Below are 20,751 nucleotides of genomic sequence, written 5' to 3' on the forward strand. Positions count from 1 at the left end.
CATGACTTAAAGACAAATTGCTCCGTGAGGATGCCATGCTAAACAGGCCAGAGAACTGAAGGCGCTTCCAGTACAATCTTGATTTCCCTGTAAAACTAGTGGCAAAGTTCTGGTCCACAAATCATTATGCTATTGTAAAACTCATCCAATACAAATTGATGCAGAAATAAAACTCTTTTGCCTTCAGTGAGGTCGGCTCCAAAGCAGAGTGTTTTCAATCTTACCAGCCTCTTCTGGTGGAACACAATTATTTTCTTTTGTTTGCCACGGTGGAGTGGCCCTATTGAGTGCATCGGACCCTAAAAATGACAATCCAGACATCTGGTAACGTCTTTTACAGGTTTGCAAATGGTATAAGCTTTTGTAGAAGCGCGAGTGGCTCAACAAAGATGTTTTTTTGGAGTAATGTTTACGTTTTTGTACCTGAATACATCTGCTCTGTAACACCAGAGTTCTCATTTCTATCTATGGAGAATGTGTAGTCATCATTTCTATTCACAAATAAGTCCTTAACTCCTTGGTAAGCAGTTGCAGCCTATACATCTTATTTCTCACCTTATCCCAAACAGGGATAATAAAGTGAAATTTTCAGTAAAATTTTTAACCAAAAAAACCCTTCCAATAACAGGTAAATAGAATTGGCTACACAAGGTGTGTTGAATAGCATTGATGTTTTCAAAGATTAAATAAATGAAGGAAAAGAGATCTGTTAATGGCCGGTATATATTAAATATAATGGTTTAATCATGCTTTTGCACAGGACAAAAGCGTTAAACCATATTTAATATATACTGGCCATTTTTAGGACTGATGGGCTGAAGTCAGTGATTTATTTAAAAATAAATTAACTGTACCTTAGATTCCTAACACTGGAATTAAGAGTCTGATTCCAATGTCAGGAATCCTTATGAAAATCTTAACCTACACCTTACAGACCCATATTACCTATAGAGGGGGTCAAAGGTGTGTGTGCATGTTTCAGTTCACTTTCTGTTCCCTAAGGCTGCAACTGTACACCCACTTAGTTGAGTATACACTGCACTACATTCAAGCAGACTTACTTCAAAGACAATGTATTGTGCTGCACGCATGCCAAATTACATTTCCTATTCCCACAAACTCCCAGCAAAGACAATTTTTAAGTTTGGGCACACTTGTGAATTAGCTGTTAAGACAATTCCCAATCTATGCTCAACATTATGAACCACAGGTTTGCTTGGTGCTCTGTCTCTGTCTCTGTCTCTCTCTCTTTTGGTCTTATTTCTTTATCTATTTGTGACTAAAATGGGCTGGAGAACAGAATGATGCATTATAGTCAGTTTTCAGAGTATGAGCAGACAGTCCATTTATTTTAATGAGCAGGGAATGCTAATCTCAATGCAAACAACCCAGCACAGTTAGCTTGTGGAACTCCTTGCCACAGGATGTGGTGATGGCTTCTGGCCTAGAGGCCTTTAAAAAATTGGATAGATTTCTGGAGGAAAAGTCCATCACAGGTTACAAGCCATGATGGGGATGTATAATCTCCAGGCTTAAAAGGAAGGTACTTCAAAATGCCAGATGCAGTGGAGGGGGATCAGGAGACAGGTATCTAGTTGCCTGTATCTAGAGCCCTCGGCCTGATCCAGCAGGGCTCTTCTTAGGTTCTTATGTTCAAACAGCAGATGCTTTATCATACGAGCATGTATTTAAGAGCTTCAGGGTTATTTATGCTACATAATAGGAATATTTTCCTTCTTCCATTAACAGATACTCAGCATGTGTAGGCACATACACACTCTTCATTTATGACCCCACCACCAACACAATTAAATAGTAGTGGAAAAGTAGACCAATTATCATTTGTTCATGTCCGAAACAAAAAGGCTGGCTGTAAATTCAAGCAGAGTATCCATGGCTTCTTCCTGCTATCCTGGCCTCTTCTCAGTCTAAGCAAGATTTATGTTTCTAGCAGTAACCAGGAAGATTATTCTATGATCAAGCTTTGAAGTGTATGTTCTGAATATTCAGGACAAGAGGTAGACTTATAATGTACATGAAAAGAACAGATATTTATGCATTAGGTCGAGATTCCCTCAGTAGTGATGATGGCTAGAGGGAATCTGCATCTCATTGTGGTGCTTCCTCTAATATAAATGCTAAAAAAAGGTGGAAAAAGTAGAAGAGTAGCTGGGACCTGACAGGTTGGCAAGAGAAGCAATTAAACTGCTGACATATACCATGAACCGCTGGATGCTCAGTGGTTTAAAAGATGCTGGGAGTTCAATTCCCCACTATGCCTCCTGGACTGGAGCCAGACTTTATGACACAAAGGGTTCCTTCTGGCTTTGCTGTTCTATTATTGTTGCTATACTTATTTGATACAATGCCTGATCATTTATGCCTGGTATGGTGAACCATCAAATGAAGGGGCAGAGAGAAATGAAAAACTATGCACACTTTTTTTCATCCCCTTTTTAATTATCCCATCATGAAGCTACTGTTTTGTATTTGGTAGCTGGTTCGTATTTATAAAAATCATTCCCTCTAAGAGATAACTGCATGAGGACGGGATTTCCTGGACAATCAAATCCCTATTCCTGACTGACAAACGGTATAAAAAAATCATCTGCTTCACAGGCAAAGGCTTGATCAGTGCTTATTATGGTACACCTGAAGGCAAATTACGTTCTTGACAATCCACGATTATCCAAATCCTTTACCTGTTAAGAGAAAATAAGTGTTTTACATTTTCTGCTTGTCAATGTAACTAGAGAAATTATTCCCTAACCAATAAGAAACAGTAGGATGGATAAAAACTGTAGTAACAGTAATTAATAAGATGTGCTTATATGTGTAACAGAGAGAGAAAGAAATCCTCTCTTCCTTTTCTGTGCAAGTGTTCATAATCCTGTTTCCATAGGATACTCTCTCTTCCATGTAATCTTGATACAGTATAACCTTTTGTATAGTGATGTAGCAGCACATGTCCCTGATCAGACTCTCGCAGCAAGACAAACTTGTCCTATGAAGACCATTACATACAAGAACACCAAACAAGGAGCAAAATGGGAGCCTTGCAACATTTCTCCCTTTCCTTTTGCATATAACCCCCCACATGGCATGAAGACAAATAGAAATGACAAGCAGCACAGCAAACACAAACCTAAAAATATTTTAATCATTTTTGTATTCACGAAGGCTTTCACGACTGGGATCTAATGGTTGTTGTGGGTTTTTCGAGTTCTTTGGCTGTGTTCTGAAGGTTATTCTTCCTAACGTTTCGCCAGTCTCTGTGGCCGGCATCTTCAGAGGACTGGAGTAGAGACTGGCGAAACGTTAGGAAGAACAACCTTCAGAACACGGCCAAAGAACCCGAAAAACCCACAACAACCATTAATCATTTTTGTTATTCCATGTTTTCATGCAAATTTTCACACCTTCTATAATCTGTATCTTCTGTTTTCTGTTCTTTGATTATCCTTCTTGCTTCCCTAACTTTTATGTAGAACCAGACTGACATCTAAAGGTCAGAGGCATCAAAGTGCAGCAATTTCAGTGGGTCAGAGGCACTTAATGCTACCTTCATCATATGCAGGTGTTAGGAAGGAGGCTTTACTCCAAAACTTGGCTTCAGATTGCCATTCAGCCAAGGGATTCACTTATTTCAGAGATAACACTATATAATCAAACATATTTTCTGTTCCCACCATAACCTGGTGTCTAAAGCAGTAATTCCCAACCTTGGGTCCCCAGGTGTTCTTGGACTACAGCTCTCAGAAACGTTGGCCATCACAGCTCACGGTGAAGGCTTCTGAGAGTTTTAGTCCAAAGACAGCTGGAGGGACCCAAGATTGTGAACTACTGGGGGGGGGACTACATGGGTCTGTAATTTCCAGCTTACTACAAAGCCCAGGACTTTATACACTCCTCTTCCATCCAAACAGTTTACACTCCAACCCTGTGCTAAAAGGTATGGCCAGAGCTATTTGCGCAGATCAATGCTCATGACCAAGTTTCGGCCTCCCCGTTACATTTAGACCTTGTTTTTCTTACTTTGTATATTCGGACTAGCCAGTGTTCTGTGGTGTATGCTTCTTCCAGTACATCCAGCTCAAAGTCTTTGTTGCCAATCTCAGCATTTCTCACTCTATCATAACCTGGAGGACGCTCTAGAAATAAAAGGGGCACAGAAATGGTCATAAGAAAATTCTGCTCCTTTAACTTTCAATCCCCTTCAATCTAGTTATTTTGTCTTATTATTTATTTATTTATTTATTTATTTATTTATTGGACTTATATACCGCCCCATAGTGCTACAAGTACTTATACTGTTTTTCCAGCCCAGTAGTTCTCAAATTTTGATCCTGAAGATGTTTTTAGACTTTAATCCCAGAATCATAAGACCCCAGAGCTAATATTCAAGAATTCTGGGAGATAACTCCAACACATAAGGTGTGTCAAAGGTTCAGAATAGAGATGGGGGTATTTGTATTTGTATACCGCACAGGTGGACGTAACGAGGGTCCAGCCCCCTGGGGCCAGACCGTCCACTCACTTTCTGCTGTTGCTGCGAGTTCCATGCTCCTTTCCTATTGCTCTGGAGCCCGCAGTCTGCAAGCCACTCCTGGCAGCAGGCAGGAGGACAAGCCTCACTGCAAGGTCGAAGAGTGGCTCGCACACCACGAGCATTGGAGTGATAGGAAAGGATTGCATATTTTGTGGCAACAATAGGTGGTGAGTGGACGGTCCGGCCCCACGGGGCTGAACCCTTGTTATGTCCACCTGTGCAAGGCTATTCGTATTCATATATGAATACCCCCATCTTTAGTTCAGAACCATTGTTCTAGACCACCTTTGATCTATGAAAATGAAACTTTATTCACAAGGCTCAAGAGTAAAATTAAACATGGTGTAGTTCTATGTCACACACAAGACCAGCTACTGAAAGATCCAAGGATTATCCAAAAACCTAATATCTAAGTAACATTTTATTTTCAGTTCTACAACATGTAGATGAAAAGTGTCTCACTGGCTTCTGTGTAGACCTGTCCGAAGCGGTAGTAGCACATCTTGTACATAAGGCAGTTAAGCAGCACGGGGGAACCCTCTCTGTCAACGCGGAACTCTCCTGTCGGTGTGTAGTAATCGTGCTCCTTTATGTGCTTCCCAGTATCTGTGCTTCCTCCAATTCGTACCATCCACAAAAATTTGTTGATATCTAAGAAACAGAAAGCAATGTGATGGAACAACCTACCTCCACAATCACTGATCTACTGTATAAGAGAAGAACAAAGTGAAGACATTTGCTACATTTCTCAGAAGTCCTGAGGATCGGCAGCCAGTTGTCAATTTAACCCACAAGTGGAGAAAAACACACTCCTCACTCCTGATCAACAGGAATCATCTGGGCTACCAGTGGGCATTATGTGCTACAGCACACATAATTCCTTTTTCTGTATGCAACAAATCTACAGAAAAGGTTAGTATAACCTTGCAATACAGAGATAACACTGAACTACAATGTTCAGTTTATTTTATGGAAAATATAATAGCACAAGAGAAATACAAGATTACCATCTGAGGAATATCCAGTGAGGCCTCCAAATATTACCAGCACATAACTGACATCCAGCTCCCTCATAATCTCATAAGCTCGCTCTTCTGTGGATGCCATGGCCTAAAAATTAAAGAAAAACAGTGTATGAATTCCCTGTATGTCAGTTACCATCCCTTCTGGGAACCAGGAATAAATAATGAAGGATCTCTTCAATGTTATTATCCAAAACTACTAGAAAGCATCAAGGTTAACTCTCCAAGAACGTATGACATGGGCTCATAGTTTGCTAGGAATATTTTGAGGGAAACTGGACTTCACTGACCTGACCAACTCGGGAAATGTGGGTGTTATTCCAAGTGTTGTTATCCACAAGAATTGTTCGGTTCGCCATAGCAGTTATCTGATACCCATAATCCCACCAGGACATAACCTTCGCATCCTAATTGCAAACAGACAGACAGACAAATAAACTTTCTACAAACTAACAAGAATAGAAAGCACCACATCCATTAGAGCAATAGTTCCCCACCTTGGGTCCCCAGGTATTCTTAGGTTAAGACTCCCAAAAGCCTTCACTGCTAGTTGTGTTGGCCAGGATTTCTGGAAGTTGTAGACCAAGAACACCTGTGGACTGAAGGTTGGGAACCAGTGCACTAGAGCTATTTTTGTAATGGTATGAAAAAAAACTGAAAGTCACAGAACTGCTTTATTCTATTTTCTGGATAAGTATCCTAACCTTGCTGCATGATGCAAACATTCCAAGAATTTTGTCTATGTTTAACAAGTTGAACACACATGGTCACAAATTATTTATAACTACAAGAAGTAATAATTGTGCTTGGGATAAAAGGCTTTGCATGTGTTATTTTATATGACCTGTATTAATTTTCTAAGTGGCATATCTTTTTGGTAGTGCCACAACACTTCTTCAAACACTTAATGAATACTTACAAGATTTCACAAGCTCACCAGGTACAAAGCTTGTTTGCTCTGGTTCCATCATCAGCCAGGAGAGCCAGGACCCCAAAGGAAAAGAATTTCCTGCCTCCCAGGAAGAACACTTTGGCAAGGGGAAGACTAGCTTGATCTCCTCCAGAGGACAGAGAAGGAATTCACTGCAGAGACCTGGTTTCCTTCTTCCCCTTATGACAAAAATCACTCTGTTTCAATTCTGAACTTGCTTACTTTTTTTCTTTGCTGCACACGGTCTTTTGTTTTGTACCCTATCCATTATACTGTGTGCAGGCAGGCAGGAGGAAACTACTTTACCTTTCCGTATTTTATTGATTGTAAGTTGTTGGGAGAGAGCTAGTTCAATCTTACTCTATAGCATTTGTATAATTCCTCCCCCCCACACACACACACCTACTATTTTTAATTAGAAAAATATTCCAAGTGCCAACTACAAACATTTTCAACCTTGTAGTTCATCTAAGACTATGACAGCATATACTCAGAAAGCTGGCAGAGCGAAGAACATGGGCCAGTATTCTGGAAAGAACAATGCACCCTTCACATATAGTCTTTGGTACATAAGGATCCAGCAATCACTAAACATTCACACAGGGTACTAAATCTTAGGGGAAATCTGAAAAATATTATAAGTAGATCCCTCAGTGCAAAATCTCAGTGAACCATCTACTCCTGTGTGATCTTTAAAGATCTCCTTTGGAGGATATGCTCTGCAAATAATACTGGTGACAATAAGAGACAGAGCCTTTCTGGTAGTGCCACAAACCCTATCGGCCAGATTCCTTCCTTGACTTTTCAACTGATGGGAAAGGTTGCTGCTTGTTCTCAATCTGTTGGCCAGATTAACTATTTAAATGCTGCTCCTTCTTACACAGATTACATTTTATTTTTATATTGCGAGCTGCCTCAGACATCCTGGCAACTGAGGAGGAAAAATAAAAAATTATTCTAAGTATTAGCAGACACCTAAGCTTTGGACTCAGCATTGGCTATTACAAAGATAAAAAGCATGTGCGTTCTTTGAGGATTGTGAGGACCTCCAACCTTTCCTTGCAACTAAAAGTAATATAGAGTGTCTCTTAAAGAGATAACCCATTTAGAGAATTTACCTCTGGCGTATTGTGACGAAGCCAGTAATAAGCCTCCCTGAAATCATCAAAGATGATTCTGCTGCCATCACCGCCACGAGCGGACAGGACTATGGAGGGGGAAGAGTAGGCTTCACTGGTTACCCAAGTTGAATGGAAAGTGTAGGTGATCAAGAAGAAAGCCATGACTAGGATCATCCCACTAGCAACCTAGGAACACAACAGCGAGAGTCAAAGCATGCAAGACACAGAAGGTAATACTCTAATTAAAATCCCCCTCTTGTTGGGATTTGACACTCAGATTGTTACAATACATATCCTCCAGAAGAAAACTGTTCTCCACAGGGTATTTATGAGAGAGTCTACAGTTTGTAGGCCACCTGGGGATGTTGAGTGTCCCAGAATCCTAAGTACTGTTGTTGACATCCAACAATTTTGGGAGACCTGAAGTGAGGAATTAGTAGTCAATAGACTATCCCAGTGTGTTATTCTAAGTTTTAGAGGTATAATCTACATTCTCATTTTAGTTTGCATCCTATCTATTTGAAAAATATTATTAAAAAAGAACAAAATGCTCTGATACAAATACTCACTTCATTTTTGATGGGGTATGTGGAATCTTGTTGCTTTTTGGACTTCTTATCTGGTCGGCTGATATCTAAATTTTTCATATAAGTTGATAATACTTGAGACACTCCAATGCCAGACAGAATACACATAACTGGGGCCAATACCAGCATGAGACGAACCTGGTAAGATAGCAGCACACTCAAAATCTGGCTATTATGCAGGTGAAAAGACTTGTGAAGATACAAAGTATTCCATGAAAACAAACAAACATTGACAGTTACATGTGAGCTATTAGTAAATCTCTCTTTCTTTCTCTGTCTGTCTGATCCACAGGGATATGAAAATGAAAAACTAGTCAGATATGGTGCTGACAGAGTCTAGTCACCTTAAGAAAACAGTATGCACCCTGAACTGCTGGATAGCTCAGTAATTTAAGTATCTGGCTGCCGAGCCAGAGGTTGGGTGTTTGATTCTCTGTGCCTCTTTGACAGGAACTGGAATTGATCCATAGGGTCCCTCCCAGTTTTGCAATTCTAAGATTAAAATTAAGATTCCTGTTTCATACCACTTGGAGTAAAATGGGAACATTTCTGCATTTCATCACAGCTAGCCAGTCTACTACGCCTGTATTTACTACTCACCATCACAGCAGAGAAGTACATGCTGGTCACCCCATACATTATGATAAAAATGCGAGCATCTGACAGGTTGCTGAAACAGTAATACAGACCAACTGTAAGAGAGGGGAAAGAAAGGTCAGCTACTATAGAAGTATACTGAAAGAATAAGAACCTTTATGTTAAATAATACATACATAGAGCAACAGAATCAAACATTCAAGATACCAAATCCCAAGCCCTTAAGAAGCAATGGCACCTTCTAGCCATTTCTTGAGTCTTCCTCAATATATGTTTAAGGTTTCCATAGCAAGATCCTTAACTATCTTTTGAGTCTTCCTCAATATATGTTTAGGTTTTCCATAGCAAGATCCTTAACTATCTTCAACAGGTAATTTTCTTCTTGCCTGGTTCAAAATAAAATTCTTTAAGAGGAAGCTGATTCTTTAACTGAAGATTTCTCAGTAAAGACTCACTATGAAAATGTTTAATAAACAGCTTTGCTGCACAAACCTGGAAACATGAAAACAAGAAGTTGCAGATCAAAATAATATGATGACCATGTGGTAGGCTGGTGCTCAGAGACAGAAGCAATGATGGGAATATTGTTCTTTGCATAGGAAGGGTCAAGTAGCGAGTAGAAGCGCCCAGTCCAGGGGGAGATTTTTCCTGTTGAGGAGATGAAAGAAGTCCTAACTCATGTACATGTATTACAGGCAAAATCACAATATATGGCAGTCAGTATCTCAACAGATCTTCACAATATACAATATGCACATTCTATAACTGAAAATGCTAAAATTTAAAAAGACCAGTCCGTCTAATAATTTTAAAAAAGTCTGAAAGAGCATTAGCAACATTTATTTTCCTATTGATGTGTGCTAAGTAAAATTTACCAGAACTAATTTTTCCATTTCCTCAAACAAATCCATCACACAAGGCAATCAATCTGCTTATTTTAGATAATTCCTGTTACCAGTGTTTTCCTACTTACCCAGAGCACTGTACAATCTCTGCCTTCTGATCAATTAAGTCCACACCCAAGTACAGTATAAAATTTCACCAAGCAGCCTGAATTTTTCAAACTTCTTTTCTACTAGAACAAATTTCCCTTTAAAAGGGGAAAAAATCCTAGAATACTGAAGTATGTGCCTGGACAGTATAGTAATAAGTATAAATAATTGCATATGAACAGTCAAATCAAATTCCTTTTGGACAATAATTTAACATAAGGACATTCTAAACAAAAGCTGGGGAGCTGCTCAAACAAGAGAAGTTTGTTCCTACTCTATCCAATTAAAATTCTTTAAAAAGAGGATAAAATATGCTACCATACATCTTAGTAGCTTCAGCAGCACACTACCTGTGAGCATCAGAACAGCTCCTATTGACAAAAGGACAAACCCAACCAGGGAGATCACACTCCTGAAGAGAATTTCAAATTGCTGAGGGTTTAATTTGCTGCGTAGATAATCCACAAAGGCATGAATCTGACAAAGGCCAAATACACCTAAGGCAGCCATGTGTTCAGATGAGAGGACAGGCTACAAAAAAAGAACAAATAGATATTATTGAGTTGCATTCCACATCAACTAAAGTCTGCCTCTGGACAAGGTTCTAATGAAGTCACTACTTTGTTACAAAACACTATCCTATAAGCTTGACTTAGTGTATACAGATAATAAGTTTGATACTTATCAAAGTTCACCTGCTAGCATTTCTTCCCTATGGTACTGACCAGAATCCTGCTCATGTTCACTTAAACTTTGTGTAACCTACCACACCTAGCTATGGTTAATACACAAGGTATTGGGGTGCTTAATTGTTCCATCAAGCACATGTTCAGGCATGCAACTGAGAAACACCCCAGCACCTTGTCAATTAGCCAAAAGTTACATAAATATTACAGAAACACCAACAGGATTCTGAACACTATATGCAACAGAGTTGACTATTTTCTTTATCCCACAATTTCCTATTCACTGAATTTCCTATTCACTCAGGCTTGATCACATACAACGATAACCAAATTGTGGCCTCATGGATGTGGTTAGACAGCTGTTGCTAGTGTTCCTCAGCACTGACCAAGAGTCCTGCAATTTCTGGAGGGCCAATCCTGTGCCCAATCCTGAACGAACCTGTGATTTACTGCTAAATGCAAGAGCTGCGACAAACCCATAGGAAGCCCTGGGCCCATGTGTTCATTCTTCCTTCCCTGCTAAGCAGTTAATGTCTTGGTTTAGAATCCCACTTTAGTGTTACATAACCATGTAATCCTAGCTTTGTACTACATGCAGACCAAATACTGTGGTTTTAAGCAAATTGTGGCAAATTAACCAAGCTTCACATTATATGCAGCAAACACAGAAATGTTTAGTAATACATTAATTCTAACAAATTGTAACCACACTATTCAGTGGCTACCATAACAAAGAATTTAATAAATATTTTTTTATAAAATAAAGAATTTTAAATAATATAAATTATTTTAAATAATGTTATAAGAAAGCTTTAAATAATCCATAAGAAGGCTAAAATACAGTAACTTTCTTCTGTTAAATGAGAAATTGTATTTGCAGTCTAAACCTAGATTCACTCAACTTTTTCCTGACACAAAAGAGATTTTTCCTCCTAACAAAGTGATTTGTACTAAAACCCTTCCTATAACCAAAGCAGTGAAATCAACAATAAAGTAAGGCTAAGACCATTCCCTCCCCAAATCTCAAGATTTCTCACCTGGAAGCCAACAAAAGAAATCTGCATTGACAAGATGGTTCCTAAGCAGTACACAGTGCAATAAGCCACATATATGCGATGAGAGAATCGTCCAGTCAGCATCAGTACCAGAACATGAAGGGGAATGAGGTTAATCAAAAATACATAACCACCCCATGATGAAACCTGAGAGAAGGTAAAATCATATAACAATTATGTTGCCAATTGACACAAATACCAAAGTCTCATGCAAGTGGCAATGGATTCAAAGCATTTTCTTACCTCATAAAGCAAATTATTTCTAACTTCTGAGAAATCAGAAGTAAAAAAAAGCTTTTTCACAATATCTAGTTCAAAATCAAGATTATTCTGGCATTGCACTTTTAAATTATTTGTTCTATTCAGTAGTCCATTTGGGAATATTAGGGGTAGGTAGTTAATATAAGATAATCACAAGAGCATACACAAATATACAAGACAACCGAGCCAGCCAGCTACCTCAACAGATCTGTTGAGGCAGCAACTTTTATCAAAGATTTTGGCATTTTTCTCATGGTGCCTCAGAGCCCAAGAGTATATAAAAGGAATAAAATATATATTAAATTTCTGAGAAATCAGAAGTATAATATATATTTTATTCCTTTTATATAAGATAGGTACAATCTTATATAATATTGCTAAAAGAACAGATCAGTCAGGACCTTGTTGACATAGTAGCGAAAAGAGATTGGCTTGTGCCTGGTATCTAAGATTGGGGGCTAAGGTTAAGACACACTTGCCTGAGACCCCATTATTTTTGTAACTGACAAGTTACAAAACTTATTGTTACTAATTAGTTCCATCACAACTAGAGAGGGGGGTATCTGTATTTGTTCACGTGCAGATAATGAGGGTCCAACCATTTGGGGCCAGATCGACCACTCACGATTCCGCGACTGGCGCAAACTCTGCGGTGCCTTCCTATCACTCCGTTGCTTGCGATAATTACCAAGTCCTGGCAGAAAGCAGGAGGACGAGCCTCTCTGCCAGGTCGCAGAGTGGTTAATCCATCGCGAGCAACAGAGAGATAGGAAGGCACCACAGAGCTCATGGCAGTGGCGGAATTGTGTGTGGTCGGTCTGGCCCCAGGAGGCCGGACCATTGTTATCTGCACCTGTAGGGGGGGGATATTCATATTCGTATATGAATACCCCCATCTCTAATCACAACAGTTCTGTAAGAAAACAGCCAAGTTACAGCGTGAAATACATAACCAAATATATGGTTGCTGCTTAAATTTTTGAACTGGAATCAAACTGCTCCTAATGATGGCAAAACAGATACTGTAGTTGCTCAATTCAGATGATAAACAGTTCAAGGAAGTCTTAAGCGTTACTGAAAGCGATCACTTACCATGTAGAAATAGGCAAGTGCACACATGGCTGCCCAGTAAATGGAACCTGTCTTCACTGCTTTGATCCACATGTAGTAAGTCAGAAGCATACAGAATATAGCAATACCTGGGAACAGACAAGGAGTTTGTTCAATGAGTCAACCGCAGAGAATTTCAAACCACACAATGTATTTCTGACAGATTAATCTTATACTAGGCATTAATGTACTGCACAAACTAACAAGAACCAGCAAGAAGGTTAGTGACTCTTGCATTCGTAAAAAAATGATACCAAGCTCCAGGAAGCTATATTTCCCAATCAATGGTCGAAGTGTGTGTTATTTTTGTGAAGGCCTTAAGATTTATTTTCATCTAAGTAAAAAAAAAAAAAAAGCTTTTTCACAGTATCTAGTTCAAAATCAAGATTATTCTGGCATTGCACTTTTAAATTATTTGTTCCATTCAGTAGTCCATGTGGGAATATTAGGGGTAAATAGTTAATATAACCCAGATGCTTTCAGTCTTTGAAGATAATCACAAGAGCATGCACAAATATATCAGACAACTAAGCTAGCCAGCTACCTCAACAGATCTGTTGAGGCAGCAACTTTTATCACAGATTTTGGCATTTTTCTCATGGTGCCTCAGAGCCCAAGAGTGCAGTATTAAAAGACTCTGTCTATATGCTGCTTACATAGGCATCAGGTATTTTGTATTATACAAAGAAAACAATGCAAAAGCTTGTCTATACTTGTGTATTTATGAGGGAATTCTACAATTCCTAGCTGGCAACATGCACAGCATTTTAAGCAATGAGCTCACCTTCATTGTCATAGGATCCTGCAACAGAACGAGAGATGTAACCAGGCACCACAGCAATCATTGCAGCTGCCAAGAGACCAGCCCCTGCATCCTAACCAGAAAAAGACACACATTGACACTTGTTATCAATGTCCATAGTCTCGCCTCCTAGACATAAACAAAAAGAATTTAGCAAGTATGCTCCACGATCATTTACCTTGAGTTCTTTTGTGAGGTGATATGTTACGATGGTAGTAAAAGAGGAAAAAAGGGGAGCAAGGAAAACACAAACATTTCGGATATCAATAGTAATGTGGAAGAAGTGGAGAACATGGTAGATTGCTGCAGATGTGATCATTAAACCTGTGACAAAAAGAAACAGACATTATCGACGAGTCACTGATTTTCTAGAAGCAAACGAGCAGAACTATGCACATTTGGAAGACCTGAACCAAATCTGTAATCAACTATAGGCTCTAAGATATTGTAAAATTTTTATGTAAATTAATTTAATGGAACTCTGCAACTATTCTAACTGGCTGCAGCAACATATGCAAGAAGCATGACAGTACTTCTCAGCATCCTGTAACCTTTATCAATAAAACTGGTCATCCATTGTGTGGTGAACTCTTTGGCACTCTCGATGCTTTGACAACATCTTCCGTGCTTTTTCATTAGCAATACAGGCTGGGGATTCTGAGAGTTGTAGTCCAAAACATCTGGAGTGCCAAAGGTTCATTACCCCAGTGCTATAACATTCTGCTCCCTCACATTCAGCAAATATAATTACTTTACCTGGATAAATAGTTCCACCTATGATCCTCCCTAGGGGATACCATGCTCTGTCGTCAAACCAGTTGTGAAATTTGTAGAAACCCTCTTCTGCCAGGAAGCGAGTTGTGCGGTAGTTAAAATACCTGTGACAGCAACATAAATCAAATTTCTTTTCTAACTGGACATTGCTTAGATTTTCATACTACAGTTTCAGACTTCAGGTAACACACTTATGTAGAACAAGTGCTAAATAAATATACAAATCAGTGCAAACTTGATCTCTGAGTAATATCAATGAGGAAACAAATTCCTTTCTGGATCAATGTTACAAACTTTCCACCACCACCACCCCCAAAAAAACCAGTTGTCTAAAGATTCCATTTTCTTTGCAAGCAGACAGAAGTACCAAGCCTTGGTTTCCATTTCCAGTGGATTTTTATGCATCATTTAGCATGGCGCAATACATACTGCACTGCCTTACAAAGTCTTTAAATCCTACTGGATATCTGCAGCTAAAGCAGCTCACATCTCCCTCAAAGATCTGCCTGCAGTCAACAGATTTTGAAGGAGGGAATTTCAGTTGGCTTCACAGCTTTAGGAATTCCTTTAGAAACTGTCTGAACCCAATTTAAATTACATTCAGATAGTTTGGAAAAGCAGTAACTCTGGATCTTGTGCACAACTATTAAAATTTATTTCAGAAAACCATCAATAAGTTTTCAAATATTATTGCAGTATAATTGAAGAGAAAATTCTGCTGCATTATCTCTAAGTCTAATACGATGTATGCAGCAACATAACCTGGGACTGAGCACAACTAGACAAACTATCTCTTAAGGACAAGAGAGATACTTACGGATCAAATTCATGAATGACACTCTCAAATCTTAGCACAGAGAAAAGTCTTGTAGAGAACGCTGCAACACAAAGAATATTTATGCATTTATAACATTTGAATTTAAACAAAGCGATAAGAAACTTGAAAACCAAGTACCAAATTCCAAGTTGCAAGGGAAGCCAGATATGTCATGTTTCCAACTAGGGGTTTAAACTTACAAAGCACAGCTGCCATTGATAGAATGAGGAGCTTGAGAAGAGTGTCCTGTTTTTCATAGGACAAGCGGAGGAAGCCTAACTTGGTCATTTTGGTAAAAGCAACAACGTGCAGTCTATAAACACCTGGACAAAAAACAGAGAGATAAGCAAAAATCAGTACCAGTGTAAACAATGCTTCAGAATGTCTAAATTGTAATGTTATAAACAAAATGGATGATTTCCTAGATCACAAAGCTCTGACGCAATATAAATTGATTGCTTCAGCTAACAATTCACATATTTTGTTTTCAGAGCAACTGACCCCAGAACACCATCCATTCATATAAATATCTGCAATCCTATACACATTTATCGGAAAGTAAATTACACAAACTTGCTTTTAACTAAATACGCACGGGGTGTGTGCATTGTGTTGTCAAGTCGGAACCAATGTATAGCAACACTAATAGAACTTTCAAGATAAGTGAGATATTTAAGGAGTGTTTTTATCAGTCCCACTCTCCCAGTGAGGATCCATGGCCAAGTGGAGTTTTGAACCCTGTTCTATAGAGTCCTAGTCCATTATTCCACCTATTACACCACATTGGGAATCCATAGGCTTCCAATATTTTTTAAAAATCCCATGTCCATCAATCACTGCAAACCCTTTGCCTTCTTTTTATCATACATCATCAGCACCATTGATTTGCATACAAAAAACCAAGCACACATTCTTAAAATCCACAAAGGCAGCCTGAATATAGTTTTTTTTCAGGATCATATATATTTTAAATATATCAAAATACATTTATAATAGCATCAAAATGGGTTTCACAAACTTATCAATGGAACTTGATTATTTTTAAAGCACAGGAAGTAATACATTATACTACAAATTGCCCTCCCCCCCCACACACACACTTCTACATAACTCAAGACTTATTTTCCTACTGAAATCTTATTGTGCAGTTGTGCATACATAATAGAGATAGCAACAGCAAATCACCATTGATTAAAGACTTCCTTTGGGGATTTCAAAGTACACATTACTTAACTGCATTTTCTGCCCCAGAGTACACCCCAAAGTTGCATTTAATCAGCAGTTTTTTCCACAGCGATATCACCTATTTCCTGCAAAATGAGCTGCACAATAGGATTTCCACCACTATCTTACAAAAGAAACCCAATTATCATAAAAACTGACTTCTGAATGTGACTTCTCCAGCAGAAATTGAGGCCTAGACAAATTTGAAAACTGTATTATAACAACATAAATAGAAATAATTTTATCTATTCCAATAAAATGTTGGCACTATATAAGTATAAGCACTTAATTGCCAATTAGAGAATTTACAGAAATGTTATGAAATTTAAATCAAAGAGGAATGCATTTTCCTAAAAAGAGACAATCTATTTTGCCAATTCCTTTTTTTTATATTAATATAAACCACAACAATGTTATTCCAGTATTTTGTCATCTGAAATGCAATCATAGCAAATTTCCTCCTAAACCTGTATTAAAATAAGTGAGAATAATCAGCATTTAAAATCTACCATTCAATGGTCTGCTTACTAAGGAATAAGCTCAGAAGCCATGGCATAGTAAAAGAAGTGCTACAAAGTACCACTAACATGTAAAAGAAGACTACTTCTCTGCCAGAACATTATAGTGCTTTAGAGCTTAGACTAGGCCTGCCTGCCATACAGGATACAGTACAAATGACTATCATTCTCTCACAACTGTGGAATGAACTGGCATATTGTTAATTGCAAGACTCTGGTTTCTAGCCCACCCTAGAAAGGGGTGGTATCAAAAGACACATTCCAAAATGCCTTCTTAGGCTTATATTAAGCCTACTTTCCACAGCAGCAGAATAAAACAAACAAAACCCATTATGCTACATGTCATACTATGCGAGATGTTAAGCTATGGGGAAATCATTGAGGGCATGCTGACATGAGGCAAAGTACACAGCAACACATGGATGGATTGAGAGTTTCGCCACCCAATTCTGAATGGCACTAAGGGAAACTCCACTCAACCAAGTTGTACCTTAAAAGTTACTTACTTTATGAGCTTATTGTCAGAACCACCACAGTTCTTTTTATCAGTTTAAATATATTTGTCACAGCCATGTCAATACCGCCCAGTCAAAGCTGTTGTTAGATGTGGTGCAGATTATATTTTGCTATAGTTATCAATGCAATTTTGCAGATGCTGGAATGTGATTTGTGCTGTTAAAGTTTTTCCACAGGAAGCTCTAAAGGTGCTGCACAAAGCAAAGGCCAGAATGCTATACGCTGCAGCTTTCCAAACATATACAGTACAAAAACTGCATAGAAAGCTATATGCATTATTAACGTATGTGCTGATCCACACACAGGCATAATCAATGTGTTTCTGGGCTGAAAAACCTCTGATGTGTGAAAGGAGTTTAGCTTCATGAATATCTGCCATGAAGAACTGCTCTATAACATAGTGAAAGGTGCTTCTCTGCTGAAGCAGGAAAACTAGGTTGTATACATTGAAGCTGCTTCAGACTAAATAAGAGCACAGATTAGTCTTCTAAGCTCTGTGGGTGTGGATAGTTGCCAGGCCCATTATCCAAAAGCCTTTTAACTGGACATCCTGGAAAATGTACCCAGGGCCTTCTGTGTATATATATTTAAAAAAAACGCTTCTGATGAAAGTTGCAATAATTGCATCTGGAAGGTACCAAGCTGAAAGAAGTCTCATCTATCACGATGCCTGTGAGGAAGCAGTTGCCCTGGAAGGAAGGGATTTCTCAGACCTTTTCTCCAGGGATGAAAGACGTGAGGAGGCGGCGCACAATCTTCTAGGGAAAAAAGGATGAGGAGGAAATCCGTTCTCTCAATGAAGGAGAATGGGGTGACAGCTTCGAGGGCACCATTTTCCATTTCACTTTATACTGCTTTTCCATTCCAAAGTAGAAGCACGAAGCTGTGATTTTCCAGCTGCTGTGGGACTGAACTCCTACCAACCCTACCCAGTATTGCCAATGGTGAGGAATGATGGGAAGGCACCCAAACCTCTGGAGAGCCACCGTTATCCAGCGCTTTAAAAAAAAAAAGCAATCTCCAGAGATACAGAAAACAACAGTTAATAAGGAGACGGCTACGTGGGCCAACCTTCCTCCCTGCTATAGCTTTTGTGCGTGTGCGTGTGCTTGTGCTTGTGCTTTGCAGGAAGACTCCGCTCGCCTAAGGGTACACACTCCTCCCAATTCTAGTCCTCCCTCCAGCTCCCTGCAAGCAGAAAGCTAGCACACCAGGGACAAAGGCCGGCAGGCGGATTTTCTCCCTGGCGCGCTGGTTTCCTTCCTGCCTGCAAAAAGTCTCGCGCATTTTATGAGGGGGCGAGCTCCGAAGCCGCACCAGCCTGCCGCCTCAGGGGATTAGCCGGCCCGTTTTGTGTTTGGCGGGCCAGCCTCGGGGCACCAGTAGGTGCAAGCCCCTTCCCTCCCCACTCGGTCTTCCCCCATCCTCTGCCTTTCCCTGGAGCTCTAGCCAGGCCTCCGTCCCCCCCTCAGGTCACGGCCCTCGCCTGTGAAATGGCCGCCGCCACCGCCCACACCCTTCTCACGGCGGACGATGCCGTTACCTCACCTGGGATCCGGGAGTCGCTCTCCGCTGGGCTCCCTCAGCCATCCGCTCCACGCGCACCCACCCCTGGCAGCGAGTGAGCCCGCCTCCCCAACCCTCACTGCGCGGGCAACGATTGGCAGAGAGGAGTGTCCCTCGCTTTCAAGAGGCCGCCTCCTCGGACAGGCGATTGGACCAGAGCCGCATTTGTCAGAGGAGAAGAAGGGCTCGCACGAGCCCTTGGCCGCCTCCGCCTCCGATTGGTCGGGAAAAGCCTTCCCCTCTCCCGCCCCGGACTTGGACGGTTGTCTTGAGGCAAGCGGGAAGCTTGGTTGAGGCGCGAGCAGTGACGTGTCGCTCAGGGATCCTGGAGAAGCGACTGGCGGGGAAAGAAGGGCGGGGCTGCGGTTGGTCACGTGGGTCGGATATGAGGCTCGCGAGGGCCCCGAGCGGGGAGGAGATGATGAATGAAAAAGGGGGCCTGGAGGGGATCGGGGCCCTTAGGGAACAACGGAGCAGCCTTGCTTCGGCGTGTTTCGGAAGGAGGGGAGAAGCAACGCCGTCCGAACCGGCGACACGCAGGTGGAAGGAAGTCCATAGATGTCAACAGATTTACTCAGGGGTGGGAGCAACCCGGGCCGGAGGATGATGAAGCTGATGAGTGTTAGGAAAAGAAATGGAAAACGAAGGGTCTCTTTCTTTTGGAGGAACAGCACCTTCTCCTCTATTTTTCGGGAAAGTGAGGCTCAGGGGCCCCCCACGCCTCTCTCCTGATGGGCACCTGGCGCCTATTTTGCACGCCCGCGATTTCTCGGGTGTAAATCAAGGTATTGGGTATTACTTAGATACAATGGTCCCCAACCTTGGGCCTCCAGAAGTTCTTGGACTTCAACTCCCAGAAATCCTGGCCAGCAGAGGTGGTGGTGAAGGCTTCTGGGAGTTGCAGTCCAAGAACATCTGGAGGCTCAAGGTTGGGGTGGGTCTTAGAAAGTCCTACACCGATTGGGAATCGCATTCCTCCATGACTAGAGACCACCGCGGTCGCCTTGGGCAAGCTGTCCAGCCCCAAGGATGACCCCAGAAGAAAGGAAAGGTGAACCAGTTTTGAGGACTGTCAACCTGGAACACCATCTTTGAATACCAAGATGGAAGTTCTGAATATGCAGCACATTGCCAAAGAAATGTGCACGTTTTCAAGATCTCACTGTGTGAACTGGGGTTTCTCATCGCTGGGCGACGCCGCTTTCTTCCGAGTTTTCTGTTCCTTCCCACTTTGAGAATCACCATTCCATCACTGACTTGCATTACATGCAATTATAAGGCTTGTCTGTTGCTACCTAAAGGTGCGCTTTTGTTCATTGATGCAAACCTTGAGGTATTCAATGTGGTGTTGTGGATAGAGTAACAGACTTGAAAACCCTACTAGGGTCCTGTTCATCACTTCCTACTTGACAGCATAGAATCACCTTAGCCTCTGCCGAAGCCTCCTCCCACTTGTATGTCTAGGGTGCTAATTAACATACTTTTATTGTTACAGCATCAAGCCATACACATAAAACAAAATTAAATGCAGAGCTTCAAGTACTAACATATACTGCAAAAAGCCAAATCAAATAAGCAAAAAGCAATAAAACTACAAATATAACAATGTAAGACCAATGTCTA

At 40.5% G+C, this 20,751-nt stretch overlaps 1 protein-coding gene across 2 annotated transcripts; it reads right to left on the bottom strand.

The window, feature by feature from the left end:
- Nucleotides 1-1,319: 1,319 nt before the first annotated feature.
- On the bottom strand, nucleotides 1,320-19,225 carry STT3A (STT3 oligosaccharyltransferase complex catalytic subunit A). Of its 2 annotated transcripts, none has more exons than XM_020777961.3 (18): nucleotides 19,111-19,225; nucleotides 15,505-15,627; nucleotides 15,305-15,365; nucleotides 14,470-14,591; nucleotides 13,892-14,037; nucleotides 13,696-13,786; nucleotides 12,894-13,000; nucleotides 11,523-11,687; nucleotides 10,150-10,330; nucleotides 9,300-9,455; nucleotides 8,811-8,902; nucleotides 8,193-8,348; nucleotides 7,621-7,809; nucleotides 5,862-5,978; nucleotides 5,557-5,659; nucleotides 5,012-5,200; nucleotides 4,036-4,151; nucleotides 1,320-2,702 (listed from the first exon to the last, which is right to left on the bottom strand). In XM_020777961.3, exons 2-18 carry the CDS (start codon nucleotides 15,590-15,592, stop codon nucleotides 2,664-2,666), a joined length of 2,118 nt encoding a protein of 705 aa, XP_020633620.1. In that variant the 5' UTR covers nucleotides 15,593-15,627; nucleotides 19,111-19,225; the 3' UTR covers nucleotides 1,320-2,663. The 2 variants fall into 2 exon arrangements, with proteins under 2 accessions (XP_020633620.1, XP_078235932.1); XM_078379806.1 differs by lacking the exon at nucleotides 19,111-19,225 and adding an exon at nucleotides 18,276-18,741.
- Between the last annotated feature and the right edge of the window lie 1,526 nt (nucleotides 19,226-20,751).

The sequence above is a fragment of the Pogona vitticeps genome, chromosome 8 (assembly GCF_051106095.1).
Source record: "Pogona vitticeps strain Pit_001003342236 chromosome 8, PviZW2.1, whole genome shotgun sequence".
Classification (NCBI taxonomy): Eukaryota; Metazoa; Chordata; class Lepidosauria; order Squamata; family Agamidae; genus Pogona; species Pogona vitticeps.